Source organism: Salmo salar, chromosome ssa26 (genome assembly GCF_905237065.1).
Source record: "Salmo salar chromosome ssa26, Ssal_v3.1, whole genome shotgun sequence".
NCBI classification, from domain to species: Eukaryota; Metazoa; Chordata; class Actinopteri; order Salmoniformes; family Salmonidae; genus Salmo; species Salmo salar.
Window position 1 is genome coordinate 9968525 of NC_059467.1, and position 16936 is coordinate 9985460.

The following is a 16936-nucleotide window of genomic DNA, read 5'->3' on the forward strand; positions in this document are numbered from 1 at the left end:
TTGTGATTTCATGCTACTTTGATAAGATGGTGATTACTCTATTGGGCAGTTGTCACACAAACTCTAGCTCCACTTGACATGCTTCCATGCTGCCGCAGCACTACATTGTTTTTCATGTGTTAGTGGACTCACTGTGATTTAGTTTATTTTCATGTATTGTCCCTTTTTCTCTGCCTTGAACAATGCACTCACACTGGGTAGCTTGAAGCACCTACTGAACAATTGTAGCTCAGCCATAAACAAACACCACTAGCTGTATCCTGACAAAGAAAGCCATAAGCATTTAGCAAGCAAGCTTGTTGGAGAAATGTCATTTTCATGTACAGAACAAGATGTGCAGTAGAGTTTGTCTGGTTTATGGGAGGTCAACCCATGTGGGGATATGAGTGGCCAGGAAGGGGACATTATTTCAGACCTCCCTATGTGAACCAAATACCAACAGTAGCAGCCATTCAGACTACAACTGGTATAAAAATGGCTGTGGGGAAAAAGCAACAAGGGTCTTTCTCTGAGACTTGTGCCTCCCTTTCCTTTTTAAAGTGCCCCAACTGGTTGACCTGTGTAAAGGTCTTACTCACATCGGCTGCGGAGAGCGTGATCACACAGTCGCCCGGACCAGCTGGTGCTCTCATGCATGTTTCAGTGTTATTTGCCTCGAAGCAAGCATAGAAGTAGTTTAGCTCGTGGGGACAAAGATTGTACTTTTTGGAGAAATGTCCTCTGGTCTGATGAAACAAAAATATAACTGTTTGGCCATAATGACCATCATTATGTTTGGAGGAAAAAGGGGGACGCTTGCAAGCCGAAGAACACCATCCCAACCGTGAAGCACGGGGGTGGCAGCATCATGTTGTGGGGGTGCTTTGCTGCAGGAGGGACTGGTGCACTTCACAAAATAGATGGGGTCATGAGGAAGGGAAATGATGTGGATATATTGGAGCAACATCTCAAGACATCAGTCAGGAAGTTAAAGCTTGGTCGCAAATGGGTCTTCCAAATGGACAATGACCCCAAGCATACTTCCAAAGTTGTGGCAAAATGGCTTAAGGACAACAAAGTCAAGGTATTGGAGTGGCCATCACAAAGCCCTGACCTCAATCCTATAGAAAATGTGTGGGCAGAACTGAAAAAGAGTGTGCGAGCAAGGAGGCCTACAAACCTGACTCAGTTACACCAACTCTGTCAGGAGCAATGGGCCAAAATTCGCACAACTTATTGTGGGAAGCTTGTGGAAGGCTACCTGAAATATTTGACCCAAGTTAAACAATTTTACATTTGACATTTTATTCATTTAGCAGACGCTCTTATCCAGAGTGACTTACAGTAGTGAATGCATACATTTCATACAATTTCATACATTTCTTTTCTGTGCTGGCCCCCCGTGGGAATCGAACCCACAACCCTGGCATTGCAAACACCATGCTTTACCAACTGAGCTAATTTAAAGGCAATACTACCAAATACTAATTGAGTGCATGTAAACTTCTGACCCACTGGGAATGTGATGAAATAAATAAAATTTGAAACAAGTCATTCTCTCCACTATTATTCTGACATTTCACGTTCTTAAAATAAAGTGGTGATCCTAACTGACCTAACACAGGGAATTTTTACTGGGATTAAATGGTAGTAATTGTGAAATACTGAGAGCCAAATACATTTTACAAAGGTGTATGTAAACTTCCGACTTCAACTGTAAATCATTCCACTCTCTTTTTATGTGTAAGTCCGTGAGTTGTAGTCAATCTCCAAACCCACCATGTGGTACTATTATGAACTGAGGTCCCATGTGAGAGAATGAGGGTCCTCTCTCTCATCCATGGTGCCATGTGACAGTGGTGTAGTCTGCATGGTCATGGGGTTAGAACCAGTGACTCCATTTAGTTGTGACCCCCCGACCCCTCATCTACCTATAAAAGAGTGAACTGTGAAAATGTATCTGGTTTTATATATGGACTGCGAGACCAGGGGGAATAAAATGCAGCCTATAATTAATATGCATCAAATAATGCCACTTATGCTCTCTCCATCCCTTGTTTTCCCACTCCCTTTTTTGTCCATTGTCCCCATACCACCTCCGTGCGTACTGCTTGCTACTCTTCTTTCCACACAGCCCCAGACACTTCCTTTCGATCCAGTTCAACTCTCCAATCCTTCTCCCCCCCTCCAGTTTCATTCCCTAGTAATCACTAACTTTAGCCGATGATGGTGTGAAAATGGTCGAGGCTATTCGAGTATCAAATCAAATTGTATTAGTCGCATGCGCCGAATACAACAGGTGTAGACCTTACATTGAAATGCTTACTTACAAGCCCCTAAACAACAATGCAGTTTAAAAAAAAATATACGGAATAAAATAAGAAATAAATCAAACAAGTAATTAAAGAGCAGCAGTAAAATAACAATAGCGAGACTATACAGGGGGGTACCGGTACAGAGTCAATGTGCGGGGGCACTGGTTAGTTGAGGTAATATGAACATGTAGTTAGAGTTATTAAAGTGACTATGCATAGATGATAACAAGAGTAGCGGCAGTCTAGAAGGGGGGGGGAATGCAAATAGTCTGGGTAGCCATTTGATTAGCTGTTCAGGGGTCTTAAGGCTTGGGGGTAGAAGCTGTTTAGAAGCCTCTTGGACCTAGACTTGGCTCTCCGGTACTGCTTGCCAGGAAGCTTGGCCCAAGTGATGTACTGGGCCTCCGACCTCAAGCCTCTGTGTAATGCCTTGCATTCGGAGGCCGAGCAGTTGCTATACCAGGCAGTGATGCAACCAGTCAGGATGCTCTCGAAGGTGCAGCTGGAGAAACTTTGGGGATCTGAGGACCCATGCCAAATGTTTTCAGTCTCCTGAGGGGGAGGTTTTGTCGTGCCCTCTTCACAACAGTCTTGGTGTTCTTGGACATTGTTAGTTTGCTGCTCCACTACAGCCCTGTCGATGAGAATGGGGGCGTGCTTGGTCCTCCTTTTCCTGTATTCCACAATCCTTTGTCTTGATCACATTTGTTGGTGATGTGGACACCAAGGAACTGGAAGCTTTTGACCTGCTCGGCTGCCACCCTGTCGATGAGAATGGGGGTGCGCTCGGTCCATTTTTTTCCTGTAGTCCACAATCATCTCCATTTGTCTTGATCACGTTGAGGGAGAGGTTGTTTTCCTGGTACCACACGGCCAGGTCTCTGACCTCCTCCCTATCGGCTGTCTCGTCGTTGTCGGTGATCAGGCCTACCACTGTTGTGTCATCAGCAAACTTAATGATGGTGTTGGTGTGCTTGGCCGTGCAGTCATGAGTGAACGGAGTACAGGAGCGGACTGAGCATGTACCGCTGAGTGGCCCCTGTGTTGAGGATCAGCTTGGCATATGTGTTGTTACCTACCCTAACCACCTGGGGGCGGCCTGTCAGGAAGTCCAGGATCCAGTTGCAGAGGGAGGTGTTTAGTCCCAGGGTCCTTTAGCTTATTGATCAGCTTTGAGGGTACTATGGTGTAGAATGCTGAGCTGTTGTCAATGAATAGCATTTTCACATAGGTGTTCTTTTTGTCCAGGTGGGAAAGGGCAGTGTGGAGTGCAATACAGATTGTATCATCTGTGGATCTGTTGGTGCGGTATGCAAATTGGAGTAGGTCTAGGGTTTCTGGGATAATGGTGTTGTGAGCCATGACCAGCCTTTCAAAGCACTTCATGGCTACAGACGTGAGTGCTACGGGTCGGTAGTCATTTAGGCAGGTTACCTTAGTGTTCTTGGGCACAGGCACTGTGGTGGTCTGCTTGAAACATGTTGGTATTACAGACTCGGACAGGGAGAGGTTGAAAATGTAATTGAAGATACTTGCCAGTTGGTCAGCGTATGCTCACAGTACACATCCTCGTAATCCGTCTGACCCTGCAGCCTTGTGAATGTTGACCTGTGTGAAGGTCTTACTCACATTGGCTGTGGAGAGCGTGATCACAGTCTTCCGGACCAGCTGGTGCTGTCATGCATGTTTCAGTGTTATTTGCCTCGAAGCAAGCATAGAAGTAGTTTAGCTCGTCTGGTAGACTCGTGTCACTGGGCAGCTCGTGGCTGTGCTTCCCTTTTGTAGTCTGTAATCGTTTGCAAGCCCTGCCACATGCGACGAGCGTCGGAGCCGGTGTAGTTCGATCCGATCTTAGTCCTGTATTGAGGCTTTGCCTGTTTGATGGTTCATCGTAGGGCATAGCAGGATTTCTCATAAGCTTCCGGGTTAGTGTCCTGCTCCTTGAAAGCGCCAGCTCTAGCCTTTAGCTCAGTGCGGATGTTCCCTGTAATCCATGGCTTCTGGTTGGGATATGTACATACGATCACTGTGGGGACGACGTCATCGATGCACTTATTGATGAAGCCAATGACTGATGTGGTGTACTCCTCAATGCTATCGGAGGAATCCCAGAACATATTCCTGTCTGTGCTAGCAAAACAGTCCTGTTGCTTAGCATCTGCTTCATCTGACTACTTTTTTATTGATCTAGTCACTGGTGCTTCCTGCTTTAATTTTTGCTTGTAAGCAGGAATCAGGAGGATAGAATTATGGTCAGATTTGCCAAATTGAGGGAAAGGGAGAGCTTTGTACGTGTCTGTGTGTGGAGTAAAGGTGGTCAAGAATTTTTTTCCCCCTCTGGTTGCACATTTAACATGCTGATAGAAATTAGGTAACACTGATTGAAGTTTCCCTCCATTAAAGTCCCCGGCTACTAGGAACACCGCCTCTGGGTGAGCGTTTTCTTGTTTGCTTTTGGCGGAATACAGCTCATTCAATGCTGTGTTAGTGCCAGCCTCAGTCTGTGGCGGTATGTAAACGGCTACGAAAAATACAGAAACTCTCTAGGTAGATAGTGTGGTCTATAGCTTATCATGAGATACTCTACCTCAGGCGAGCAATCGCTTGAGACTTCCTTAGATATCGTGCACCAGCTGTTATTTACAAAAAGACATCATCCGCCGCCCCTTGTCTTATCAGTCTGGGCTTCAACTGCTTTTAGTCATTAACTGGCTTACTACGGTGCTAGTCTAGATACTGTAGTTTGTAATGTTTGCCACGTATGATTCTGAGAAGTGTGATTTTCCAAAGATGATTTATCAGTTTCTAAACCCTGAAATTATTAGAAATGTTTAGCTTATTGTGTGCCATCTGCTTTCAAATGTAACTAACATTTGTCATAAAACATGTAAGGGTTGTTCGATCATGCACTATATTTCTGGTGTATAGGCCTAGTACATGTGAAATCCACTCTTTTAAGATCCACTTTGTTTCATTCAGTCAAGTGCAGCCAGTGCACTACAGATGGTATCTTTCGTTATAGCGCCCCTCTTCCTCTGAGAATAGGTAGTTCGTTCTATATTTATTTTCCTCAATCTAGCAATCATCAGTCGTAGATAATTCTGCCATGTGGTTTTTGGGCATTGCAGACAATGATGCATGGAAATATAGTAAGAGGGTGGCAAATTTTTTTTTTTTTATTAATTCTAAACGAAATGTGGTGAAAAGAGCATAAGGGCAGATAACTTCCCAGATTAAACATCATCAAATTTAATGTGCAGTAGGGGCCCTTTTAAATTGGTAGGTTTTTCATTTAAAAGTCATTAATTTTCATTGCTGATGGTTTCCCCACATATGCAGCTGACTATGTACTAAGCCTGCATGAGTCTAGGCCCCCTCTCCCCCCTCTGACATGAGTCATGATGGTCTGTCAGAAATGAATGGAACAAGTGCCCCTCTACATGTAATTTGCTGCAACACTTCAGTGAAGTTATAAATTACGTCCTCTTAATGACTTAAATAAGAGCAGAGGGCAGACAGCGTACCATACATTAAGTCCATCATACTGCAGTTCTGTATGGCTGCATTGTTGACCACATCCCGTAGAGGCAAATTGCAACTGTGTGTAAGTACAAATTGTAACATTTAAGCTAACCAATCTAAGTTTGCCACATTACGAAGAGGGTAATTTCTTTCACTTTCGTGAAAATTTTGCAGTTGCTCAGCAAACTTGATGTATTCCTGTAAGAAGGGAAAGTGCAGCCTTGAAAGAGGTTTAGCCCATTACCATGGCGCAGCAGATAAAAACATTAAGCACTTAATCCCTCACACTGCAGTTTCAGTAATTTTTTGATAAAATTGTGTCATGTAAGCGTAGCTAATTAGGGCAAACTCGATCGGTTTTTAATCTACTTTTCTTTTTGAACACCTTGAAAGTATAAGAAACACTCAGTATAAACAGTCATTGTCTCTTGTCTTTATCATTGGTTTTTTTTGCAGTCAAGTCAATACAGAAATTTGTTTTTGTCTCACAAGCCTGAGGCCTTTATCTCCATTTCAAATGAACTGTGAAAAAATTATTGCGGTTGCAGACAGTTGCAGTTTGTAAGTGTCCTAGACTCCGACTTGGGGAGTGACATGCACACATTCTGCCACAGACAGAAAATGTGTCAATTGTGTAATAATTTGTGGCGTTTTAATGTACCATAAAGGCAGTTTCTATTGATGTTGCTGCCTCTGGGTCAGTTACTACAGACATTTTACTATGTACTGACTGATGGAAGTTTGTTCTGAAATCAAATTAGAACCAGTAAATGCGTTTGCATATATGATTTAGGCCTATACCTCATAATTCATTAGGACCTTGCAATTGGCGGTATTGCAGTATTATTAATGCATTTATCATATATACGGTCCCGTGTGGCTCAGTTGATAGAGCATGGGGTTTGCAACGCCAGGGTTGTGGGTTCGATTCCCACGGGGGACCAGTACAGGAAGAAGAAAAAAAATGTATGAAATGTATGCATTCACTACTGTAAGTCGCTCTAGATAAGAGCGTCTGCTAAATGACTAAAATGTAAAATGTAAATGTAATATATTTTACAGAATTTTAGAGCAGTTCTTTGCCTCTTAGGTTTAGACATTCTTATGAATAGTATTTTTACTAGATTGCCCATTCTGGTATAACAGCGTACAGACGCCAGTACCCACTTTTGATGGTTATTAAATGGTTTTAGTCTACTATTGTTTTTCACCAGCACCCTTTTGATTTGCCATTAGTCCCACACTGACATAAGTGCACCTGGTCAGGATTCCATTATCATCAGCCATGTTTATGTGCATCCTATTAACATAACACTCCAGGAAAGCGTCAACATAATGGACTTTAAAAAAAATTAAAAAAGCATTTACTCGTTTAGTGAGAATGACTGGGCAGACAGGAAAAAGCGTGGTCCTGGACCACAGCTGTAATCCCTAATTTTGGATGACCGCTCAACAAAGGCTTGACTGAATTACAAAACTGTATAATAGAAAACACTTTTTTCCCCCCATAACCTAAGTTGATATTATAGAAATTACGTGACTCGTGCAGTTTTTTTGCTCAGCGAGATAAAGCTACATGATGACCTTCTCTGTTCTCTTCTCCTAGGTGCGGTTATTGGCGACGGTCAGTCGGCTGTGGCCAGTAACATCGCCAACACCACCTACCGCCTCCAGTGGTGGGACTTCACCAAGTTTGACCTACCAGAAATCAGCAACTGTGAGTGGACCAACATTGTTGAACTTGTCGATTTGTTGGGATGGAACAAGAAACTTAGGCCTACTCATACAGATCTGCCCTCCCTTTTCCATTTTTCATTCCTCTGTGGGGATTGTTTCAGATCCAAGCCTAGCACTGTCTGCTATTCTAGGATGCCTTCTCTCGCTCTATCTTGCCCGCCGCTGGTCTTAATGGTCCGGTTCATTTCACAGTAGTCTCCCTGCAGGACCATGCTGAGTGCATTCTACTTTAGTATTTTGAGATTCAGTGGCTCTGTTTATCATCAGGTTCACAAAGTGTCGTGGTCTGGTTATTACTCTGCTTCAGGCCAAGTTATTCCTGACGTCAGGTCACAGGACAGAGAACAGAGCCCCGCTGCTTAGAGCACCACCACTAAATATAAAACCCACTGGGTTATTCTGCTCTAATCCATTCAGTGCCCAACCAAGCACTTTTTCTGGGTTTAGTTTTCTTTAAACATACTGTGTTTGACAAACTGTTCTTATAGAAGTTGTAATATGTTATGTAACAGTGTCTATTTAAAAAAAAGAAATTGGTCCTGCGGCAGTTACTGTAATGTACTCCTAGCGGTTCAGCGAGTCATTATACCCATTACCTACAATAGACATTGGGGAAGGACATTATCCTCAAACTACGCCATGACTTTTATAGATGATTTCACATTTCTGTACGTACCCGAAGGTCAGTAACTTTTGAGTGTTGGGTCCCCATGCTAGTCGTCCAAACTTGAGCAATGTTAAAAGATTGATATTTTGGGGGTAATCAAATAAGAATCCAAGAAACTCATTCCAGAATATAGGAAGCAGAAGCCTATGGTATTCCCTAGACCAGGGATCAACAAAATCTAGCCGCGGGAAGTTTTTGTTGTTGTTGAGAGAGAGGATAGTCAGAGTGCCAGAACTTAATTACAAATAATTTGTAGACTGCAAATTGACCACAAGAAGCCCAAACGGATATAATATTTGACTAAATAGTAATAATAATTTCAAACCTTGCTTACACGATCGCATATACAGTGAGGGGGAAAAAGTGTTTGATCCCCTGCTGATTTTGTACGTTTGCCCACTGACAAAGAAATTATCAGTCTATAATTTTAATGGTAAGTTTATTTGAACAGTGAGAGACAGAATAACAACCAAAAAATCCAGAAAAACGCTTGTTATAAATTGATTTGCATTTTAATGAGGGAAATAAATATTTGACCCCCTCTCAATCAGAAAGATTTCTGGCTCCCAGGTGTTTTTTATACAGGTAACGAGCTGAGATTAGGAGCACACTCTTAAAGGGAGTGCTCCTAATCTCAGTTCGTTACCTGTATAAAAGACACCTGTCCACAGAAGCAATCAATCAATCAATCAGATTCCAAACTCTCCACCATGGCCAAGACCATAGAGCTCTCCAAGGATGTCAGGGACAAGATTGTAGACCTACACAAGGCTGGAATGGGCTACAAGACCATCACCAAGCAGCTTGGTGAAAAGGTGACAACAGTTGGTGCGATTATTCGCAAATGGAAGAAACGCAAAAGAACTGTCAATATCCCTCGGCCTGGGGCTCCATGCAAGATCTCACCTCGTGGAGTTGCAATGATCATGAGAACGGGGAGGAATCAGCCCAGAACTACACAGGAGGATCTTGTCAATGATCTCAAGGCAGCTGGGACCATAGTCACCAAGAAAACAATTGGTAACACACTACGCCGTGAAGGACTGAAATCCTGCAGTGCCCGCAAGGTCCCCCTGCTCAAGAAAGCACATATACATGCCCCTCTGAAGTTTGCCAATGAACATTGAATGATTCAGAGGACAACTGGGTGAAAGTGTTGTGGTCAGATGAGACCAAAATGGAGCTCTTTGGCATCAACTCAACTCGCTGTGTTTGGAGGAGGAATGCTGCCTATGACCCCAAGAACACCATCCCCACCGTCAAACATGGAGGTGGAAACATTATGCTTTGGGGGTGTTTTTCTGCTAAGGGGACAGGACAACTTCAGCGCATCAAAGGGACGATGGATGGGGCCATGTACCGTCAAATCTTGGGTGAGAACCTCCTTCCCTCAGCCAGGGCATTGAAAATGGGTCGTGGATGGGTATTCCAGCATGACAATGACCCAAAACACACGGCCAAGGCAACAAAGGAGTGGCTCAAGAAGAAGCACATGAAGGTCCTGGAGTGGCCTAGCCAATCTCCAGACCTTAATCCCATAGAAAATCTGTGGAGGGAGCTGAAGGTTCGAGTTGCTGAAGGTTCGAGTTGCCAAACGTCAGCCTCGAAACCTTAATGACTTGGAGAAGATCTGCAAAGAGGAGTGGGACAAAATCCCTCCTGAGATGTGTGCAAACCTTGTGGCCAACTACAAGAAACGTCTGACCTCTGTGATTGCCAACAAGGGCTTTGCCACCAAGTACTAAGTCATGATTTGCAGAGGGGTCAAATACTTATTTCCCTCATTAAAAAGCAAATCAATTTATAACATTTTTGACATGCGTTTTTCTGGATTTTTTTGTTGTTATTCTGTCTCTCACTGTTCAAATATACCTACCATTATAGACGGATCATTTCTTTGTCAATGGGCAAACATACAAAATCAGCAGGGGATCAAATAGTTTTTCCCCTCACTGTATAGTGCCTTCAGAAAGTATTCATACCCCTTCACTAATTCCACGTTTTGTTACAGCCTGAATTCAAAATTGATGAAATATATATTTTTATCACCCATCTACACATAATACCCCAGAATAACAAAGTGAAAACATATTTTTAGAAATGTTTGCAAAGATGCAAATGCAGATATCGAATTTACATAAGTATTCAAACCACTGAGTCAATACTTTGTTGAAGCACATTTTGGCAGCGACTACAACTGTGAGTCTTTCTGGGTAAATCTCTAATTGTGCAACATTTTCCCATTTGTATTCTTCAAGTTCTGTCAAATTTGCTTATTGGTCATTGCTAGACAATGATTTTCTAGATCTTGCCATAGATTTTCAAGCAGATTTAAGTCAAAACTGTAACTAGGCCAATCAGGAACATTCACTGTCTTCTTGGTAAGCAACCAATGTAGATTTGGCCTTGTGTTTTAGGTTATTGTCCTGCTGAAAGGTGAATTTATCTCCCAGTGTCTGGTGGAAAGCAGAATGAAGCAGGTTTTCCTCTAGGATTTTGCCTTTGCTTAGCTCCACTCCATTTCTTTCTTATCCTGAAAAACTCCCCAGTCCTTAATGATGACAAGCATACCCATAACATTCACCACTATGATTGAAAATATGGAGAGTGGTACTCAGTAATGTGTTGTATTGGATATGCCCCAAACAACCTTTTGTCATGAATACTAAATGTTAATTGCTTTGCCACATTTTTTACATTATTACTTTAGTGCCTTGTGGCAAACAGGATGCATGTTTCGAAATATTTTTATTCTGCACAGGCTTCTTTTCGCTCTGTCAATTAGGTTAGTATTGTAGAGTAACTACAATGTTGATCCATCCTCAGTTTACTCCTATCACAGCCATTAATTGTCAAACTGTTTTAATGTCACCATTGGCCTCATGGTGAAATCCCTGAGCGGTTTATTTAGGCTTGCCATAACAAAGGGGTTGAATACTTATTGACTCAAGACATTTCAGCGTTTCATTTTTCAACAAATAATTTTTTTGGTAAAAATGTTAAAGAACATAATTCCACTTTGATATTATGGGGTATTGTGACGACAGGCCAGTAACAAAAAAATATACATTTAATACATTTTTAAATTCAAGCTGTAACACAGCAAACTGTGGAAAAAGTCAAGGAATGTGAATACCTTCTGAAGGCAAATCTTTTTATGAATGTCCTTGAGTGGCCCAGCCAGAGCCCGGACTTGAACCCGATCGAACATCTCTGGAGAGAATTGAAAATAGCTGTGTGGCAACGCTCCCCATCTAACCTGACAGAGCGTGGGAGAATCTCCCCAAATACAGGTGTGCCAAGCTTGTAGTGGCATACCCAAAAATACTTTATGCTGTAATCGCTGCCAAATGAGCTTCAGCAAATTAAAGGGTATGAATACTTTGGTACTTTTTTCTTATTTATATATTATATTATATTTGCAAAAATATCTAAACCTGTTTTTGCTTTGTCATTGAAGGGGGAAAAAAACAATGTAATCCATTTTAGAATAAGGCTGTAACGTAACAAAATGTGGAAAAAGTCAAGGGGTCTGAATACTTTCAGAATGCACTGGATCTCTCTCGTGTGGGAATACTTTGGAATAAATTTCCTAAATTAAAATCACTTTGAGCTGATTTGCTGGTGTTCTTACTGTTTTTATGTCCAAAAACAAATATTATATAATGTTTTGCTCAGAAAACCAAATAAAATCCCTGCCCTAGGCATTATTTTATTTTTTGCCCAGCAATGTACCTCCGGTTGTGGGTGAGTGGTTGTTGGGAGTGGGTGACTCACCCACTCCCAACAACGTGATTTTAGCTCCACTGTGTGGGTTTGTATAGCGATATCGGAGGGCTTGCAACTCTTGTCTCCATTTACCAATGATTTGAATTGACAAAGTAAACAGTTTTGGTTTCGATGCTCATGAATTAATATCTGGTGTTTTTGTTTGAGTATTTTGAGCCTGCAAAGCATGTAATTGAGTCTTTATGTGGATGATTTATCAGATTCAGAGTGTTAAGTAATCACATGTACAGGGTTGCAGGTGTGATTGCAGGGTACAAGTGAATTTTTTTTGGGTCCGAGCTCCAACATGCAGGACTAAGTGAAATAAAATAATGAAAATGGTAATAAAAAAGCAACAATAGAAATAGTGCTATATACATCATAACATTTGTAGCAGTGATGGATAAATAAATGTCCATTGAGGTGGAAGCAGAGTAAAGACTCTGGAGGGGGTGGGGGGGGGGAAATGACCGTAGGGGGTGCAGCATGATCATTGAGGGCGTGTAGGGACCAAGTGAAATAAAACCAATTATAATTCAATTATACTGCACTGTACATATTAGCAACAGTGATGAATGTCATTGGAGTGGGGGCAGAGTTAAAGTCAGTGGGGGGGGGAATGTCCGTAGAGGGAGCAACAGGTAAGGTAACTGACTGGGGAGCAGGGGAGGAGACTGTCCATGGGGGGGAGCGGGTAGCTGACTAGTGGTAGCTATTCTGCAGCCTGATGGTGTGAGGGTAGAAACTATTTGCCAGTTTTCTGGTTTTTGCCATGATGCTCCTGTACTGTCTGAGTGATATGAAGCTGGGAGAACAGGGTGTGCTTCCTGTGACACCTGGTATTATAGGGTTCCTATAGGGCAGGCAGTGTGCGCGCAATGGTGCTTTTGACTGCACGTATCACACTGCCACGGACCGCAATGCGCTTCAGAGGGGAGTTGCCATACCAGGCTGTGATGCAGCCCGAAAGTATACTCTCGATGGTGCTCCTGTAGAACACTGTGAGAGCCCTCGGGGACTGGCCGCATTTCTTCAGCATCCTGAGGTTGAAGAGTCGTTGTCGTGCCTTCTTCACCACGGTGTCCGTCTGGTTAGACCATTTCAGCTTCTCTGAGATGTGTACGCCAAGAAATTTGAAGTTATTGACCGTCTCCACGGCAGCCCCATTGATGAAGATGTGGGCATGTCCAGCCTGGGTCTTCCTGAAGTCCACAGTCAGCTCGTTTGTTTTGCTGGTGTTGAGGGAGACGTTGTTTACCTGGCACCATGTTTTCAGGTGCCTACCACCTTCCTGTCGGCTGTCTCGTTGTTGGTAATCAGGCCTACTACTGTTGTCGTCAGCGAACTTCATGATGGAATTGAAACTGAGAGGCCACGCAGTTGTGGGTATACAGGAGGGGACTGAGGACGAACCCTTGTGTTGAGAATCCATGTCAAAGAGGTCATGTTGCCTGTCTTCACCACCTGGGGGCGGCCTGTCAGGAAGTCCAGGACCCAGTTGCATAGGGAGGAGCTCAGGGCCGTGAGCCATGTAATGAACTTATAGGGCACTGTGGCATTGACATCTGATCTGAAAAGCTATTTTTAATACTGATACGTTATATAGAACTCAAGCAAGGATGCCATGAATTGAAGTCAACAGTTAAAACGTGTAAAATTAAAACAATATTGAATTAATCTGACCTATACATTTCTAATAATAGCTCAACACCTACAGTCCATTCAGAAAATATTCAGACCCTTTGACTTTTTACAATTTTTTTTATGTTACAGCCTTATTCTATAATGAATGAAATAACTTTTTTATCAATCTACACACAATACCCTGTAATGACAAAACAAAAACCGGTTAAAAAAAATATATATGTTTTTACAAATGTATTAAAAATAAAACACCTTATTTACATAAGTATTCAGACTCTTTGCTATGGTACTCGAAATTGAGCTCAGGTACGTCCTGTTTCCATTGATCATCCTTGAGATGTTTCTACATGATTTGGAAAGGAACAAAACTGTCTATATAAAGTTCCACAGTTGACAGGGCATGTCAGAGCAAAAACCAAGCCATGAAGGAATTGTCCGTAGAGCTCCGAGACAGGATTGAGTTGAAGCACAGATCTGGGGAAGGGTACCAAAACAGTTAAGCAGCATTATAGGTCCTCAAGAACATAGTGGCCTCCATTCTTAAATGGAAGACATTTTGAACCACCAAGACTCTTCCTAGAGCTGCCCCCCCTGAGCAAACGAGGGAGAAGGGCCCTGGTCAGGGAGGTGACCAAGAGCCCAATGGTCACTCTGACAGAGCTCCAGAGTTCCTCTGTGGAGATGGGAGAACCTTCCAGAAGGACAACCATCTCTGCAGCACTCCGCAAATCAGGCCTTTATGGTAGAGTGGCCAGACGGAAGGCATTCCTCAGTAAAAGGCACATGACAGCCCGCTTGGAGTTTGCCAAAAGGCACCTAAAGGACTCTCAGACCATGACAAACAAGATTCTCTGGTCTGATGTAATCAAGATTGAACTCTTTGGCCTGAATGCCATGCGTCACGTCTAGAGGAAAGGTTCACCTTCCAGTGACCCTAAGCACAGCCAAGGCAATGCAGGAGTGGCTTCGAGACAAGTCTCTGAATGTCCTTGAGAAGCCCAGCTGGAGCCCGAACTTGAACCGATCTCTGGAGAGACCTGAAAATAGCTGTGCAGCGACGCACCCAATCCAACCTGACAGAGCTTGAGAGATTTGCAGAGAAGAATGGGAGAAACTCCCCAAACACTGGTGTGCCAAGCTTATAGCGTCATACCCAAGACTTGAGGCTGTAATCACTGCCAAAGGTGCTTCAACAAAGTACTGAGTAAAGGGTCTGAATACTTGTGTAAATGTGACATTTCAGTTTTTTTATGTATTAGAAAAAATGTCTAAACCTGTTTTTGCTCTACCATTATGGGGTAGTTTGTTTAGATTGAGGATTTATTTTATTTTTAAAATACATTTTAGAATAAGGCTGTAATGTAACAACAAAATGTGTCAAAAGTGAATGGGTCTGAATACTTTCCGAATGCACTGTATATAACGGAAAAAGACAAGGTAAATCTCTGGAATGAAGGTAAATAATTTCAAAATAATAATTATAACTTTGCCTTCTGTTAAGAACTTCATTTCAGAACGCTAGCACAGCAGATGTTCCTCCTCTCTGAGAGTAAGTTGTGAACAGTGTGATGTGTATAGCTCTCCACTAAGCTCCACAGACAGACTTGGCTATGGGCCCTCTCCGGAATGCTGCTCATATATAATTGATGTGGGTGGTGCCTTTTAACAATGAACTGTAACAGCTGTTTAGGAAAGAGGAAGAGATGTGTTATCCGGGGTGGGTGGGTGGGTGGTGTGTGTGGAGCTTCTCAGCAATGATTAAAAGCAGAGGGTCTGAAATACAATCGCAAACAATGCAAATGACTCTCCCCATCGTGATCTAGAAGTTCATGCCAAATGCAGACTGACTGATATGCTAATGCACATATTCAGCGAGACATATTGCAAAGAGAAAGCTGTGCAATTAAAAACAGTGTGGGATGTTTCAATTTAAAATCCTTTGTATTTGAACTTAACTCTACCATAATCTTATTTGTCATATGTGCCGAATACAACCGGTGTAGACCTTACAGTGAAATGCTTACTTACAAGCCGTTAACCAACAATGCAGTTTTAATTAAAAAAATAAGATGAGAATAACAAGTAATTAAGGAGCAGCAGTAAATAACAATAGTGAGGCTATATATAGGGGGTACCGGTACAGAGTCAATCTGCGGGGGCGCTGGTGTCGAGGTAATTATGTACATGCAGGCAGAGGTTATTAAAGTGACTGCATAGATAGTAACAGAGTAGCAGTGGGGGGGGGCGTGCAAATAGTCTGGGTAGCCATTTCATTATCTGTTCAGGACTCTTATGGCTTGAGGGTACACGCTGTTTAGAAGCCTCTTGGACCTAGACTTGGCACTCCGGTACCGTTTGCCGTGCGATAGCATAGAGAACAGTCTTTGACTAGGGTGGCTGGAGTCTATGACAATTTTTAGGGCCTTCCTCTGACACCGCCTGGTATAGAGGTCCTGGATGGCAGGAAGCTTGGCCCCAGTGATGTACTGGGCCATTCTCTGTATACATAAATGATGTCGCTCTTGCTGCTGGTGAATCTCTGATCCACCTTTACGCAGACGACACCATTCTGTACACTTCTGGCCCTTCTTTGGACACTGTGTTAACAACCCTCCAGACGAGCTTCAATGCCATTCAACTCTCCTTCCGTGGTCTCCAACTGCTCCTAAACACAAGTAAAACTAAATGCATGCTCTTCAACCGATCGCTGCCTGCACCTGCCCGCCTGTCCAGCATCACTTCTCTGGACGGTTCTAACTTAGAATTTGTGGACAACTACAAATACCTAGGTGTCTGGTTAGACTGTAAACTCTCCTTCCAGACTCACATCAATCATCTCCAATCCAAAGTGAAATCTCGAATTGGCTTCCTATTTCGCAACAAAGCATCCTTCACTCATGCTGCCAAACATACCCTCGTAAAACTGACCATCCTACCAATCCTCGACTTCGGCGATGTCATTTACAAAATAGCTTCCAACACTCTACTCAACAAATTGGATGCAGTCTATCACAGTGCCATCCGTTTTGTCACCAAAGCCCCATATACTACCCACCACTGCAACCTTTATGCTCTCGTTGGCTGGCCCTCGCTTCATAATCGTCGCCAAACACATTGGCTCCAGGTCATCTACAAGACCCTGCTAGGTAAAGTCCCCCCTTATCTCCGCTCACTGGTCACCATAGCAGCACCCACCAGCAGCACGCGCTCCAGCAGGTATATCTCTCTGGTCACCCCTAAAGCCAACTCCTCCTTTGGTCGTCTCTCCTTCCAGTTCTCTGCTGCCAATGACTGGAACGAACTA

The 16936-nt window shown here is 43.0% G+C and overlaps 1 protein-coding gene across 5 annotated transcripts in view; it reads left to right on the forward strand.

The window, feature by feature from the left end:
- The window catches only part of LOC106587104 (activating molecule in BECN1-regulated autophagy protein 1A), a 105936-nt gene that overhangs the window by 37449 nt on the left and 51551 nt on the right, over positions 1–16936 (forward strand). For all 5 annotated transcript variants that reach the window (XM_014175101.2, XM_014175104.2, XM_014175105.2 and 2 more), the window contains one exon: positions 7423–7533. In XM_014175101.2, coding sequence (XP_014030576.2) covers positions 7423–7533 — 111 coding nt within the window. The remainder of the gene's footprint in view (positions 1–7422; positions 7534–16936) is intronic.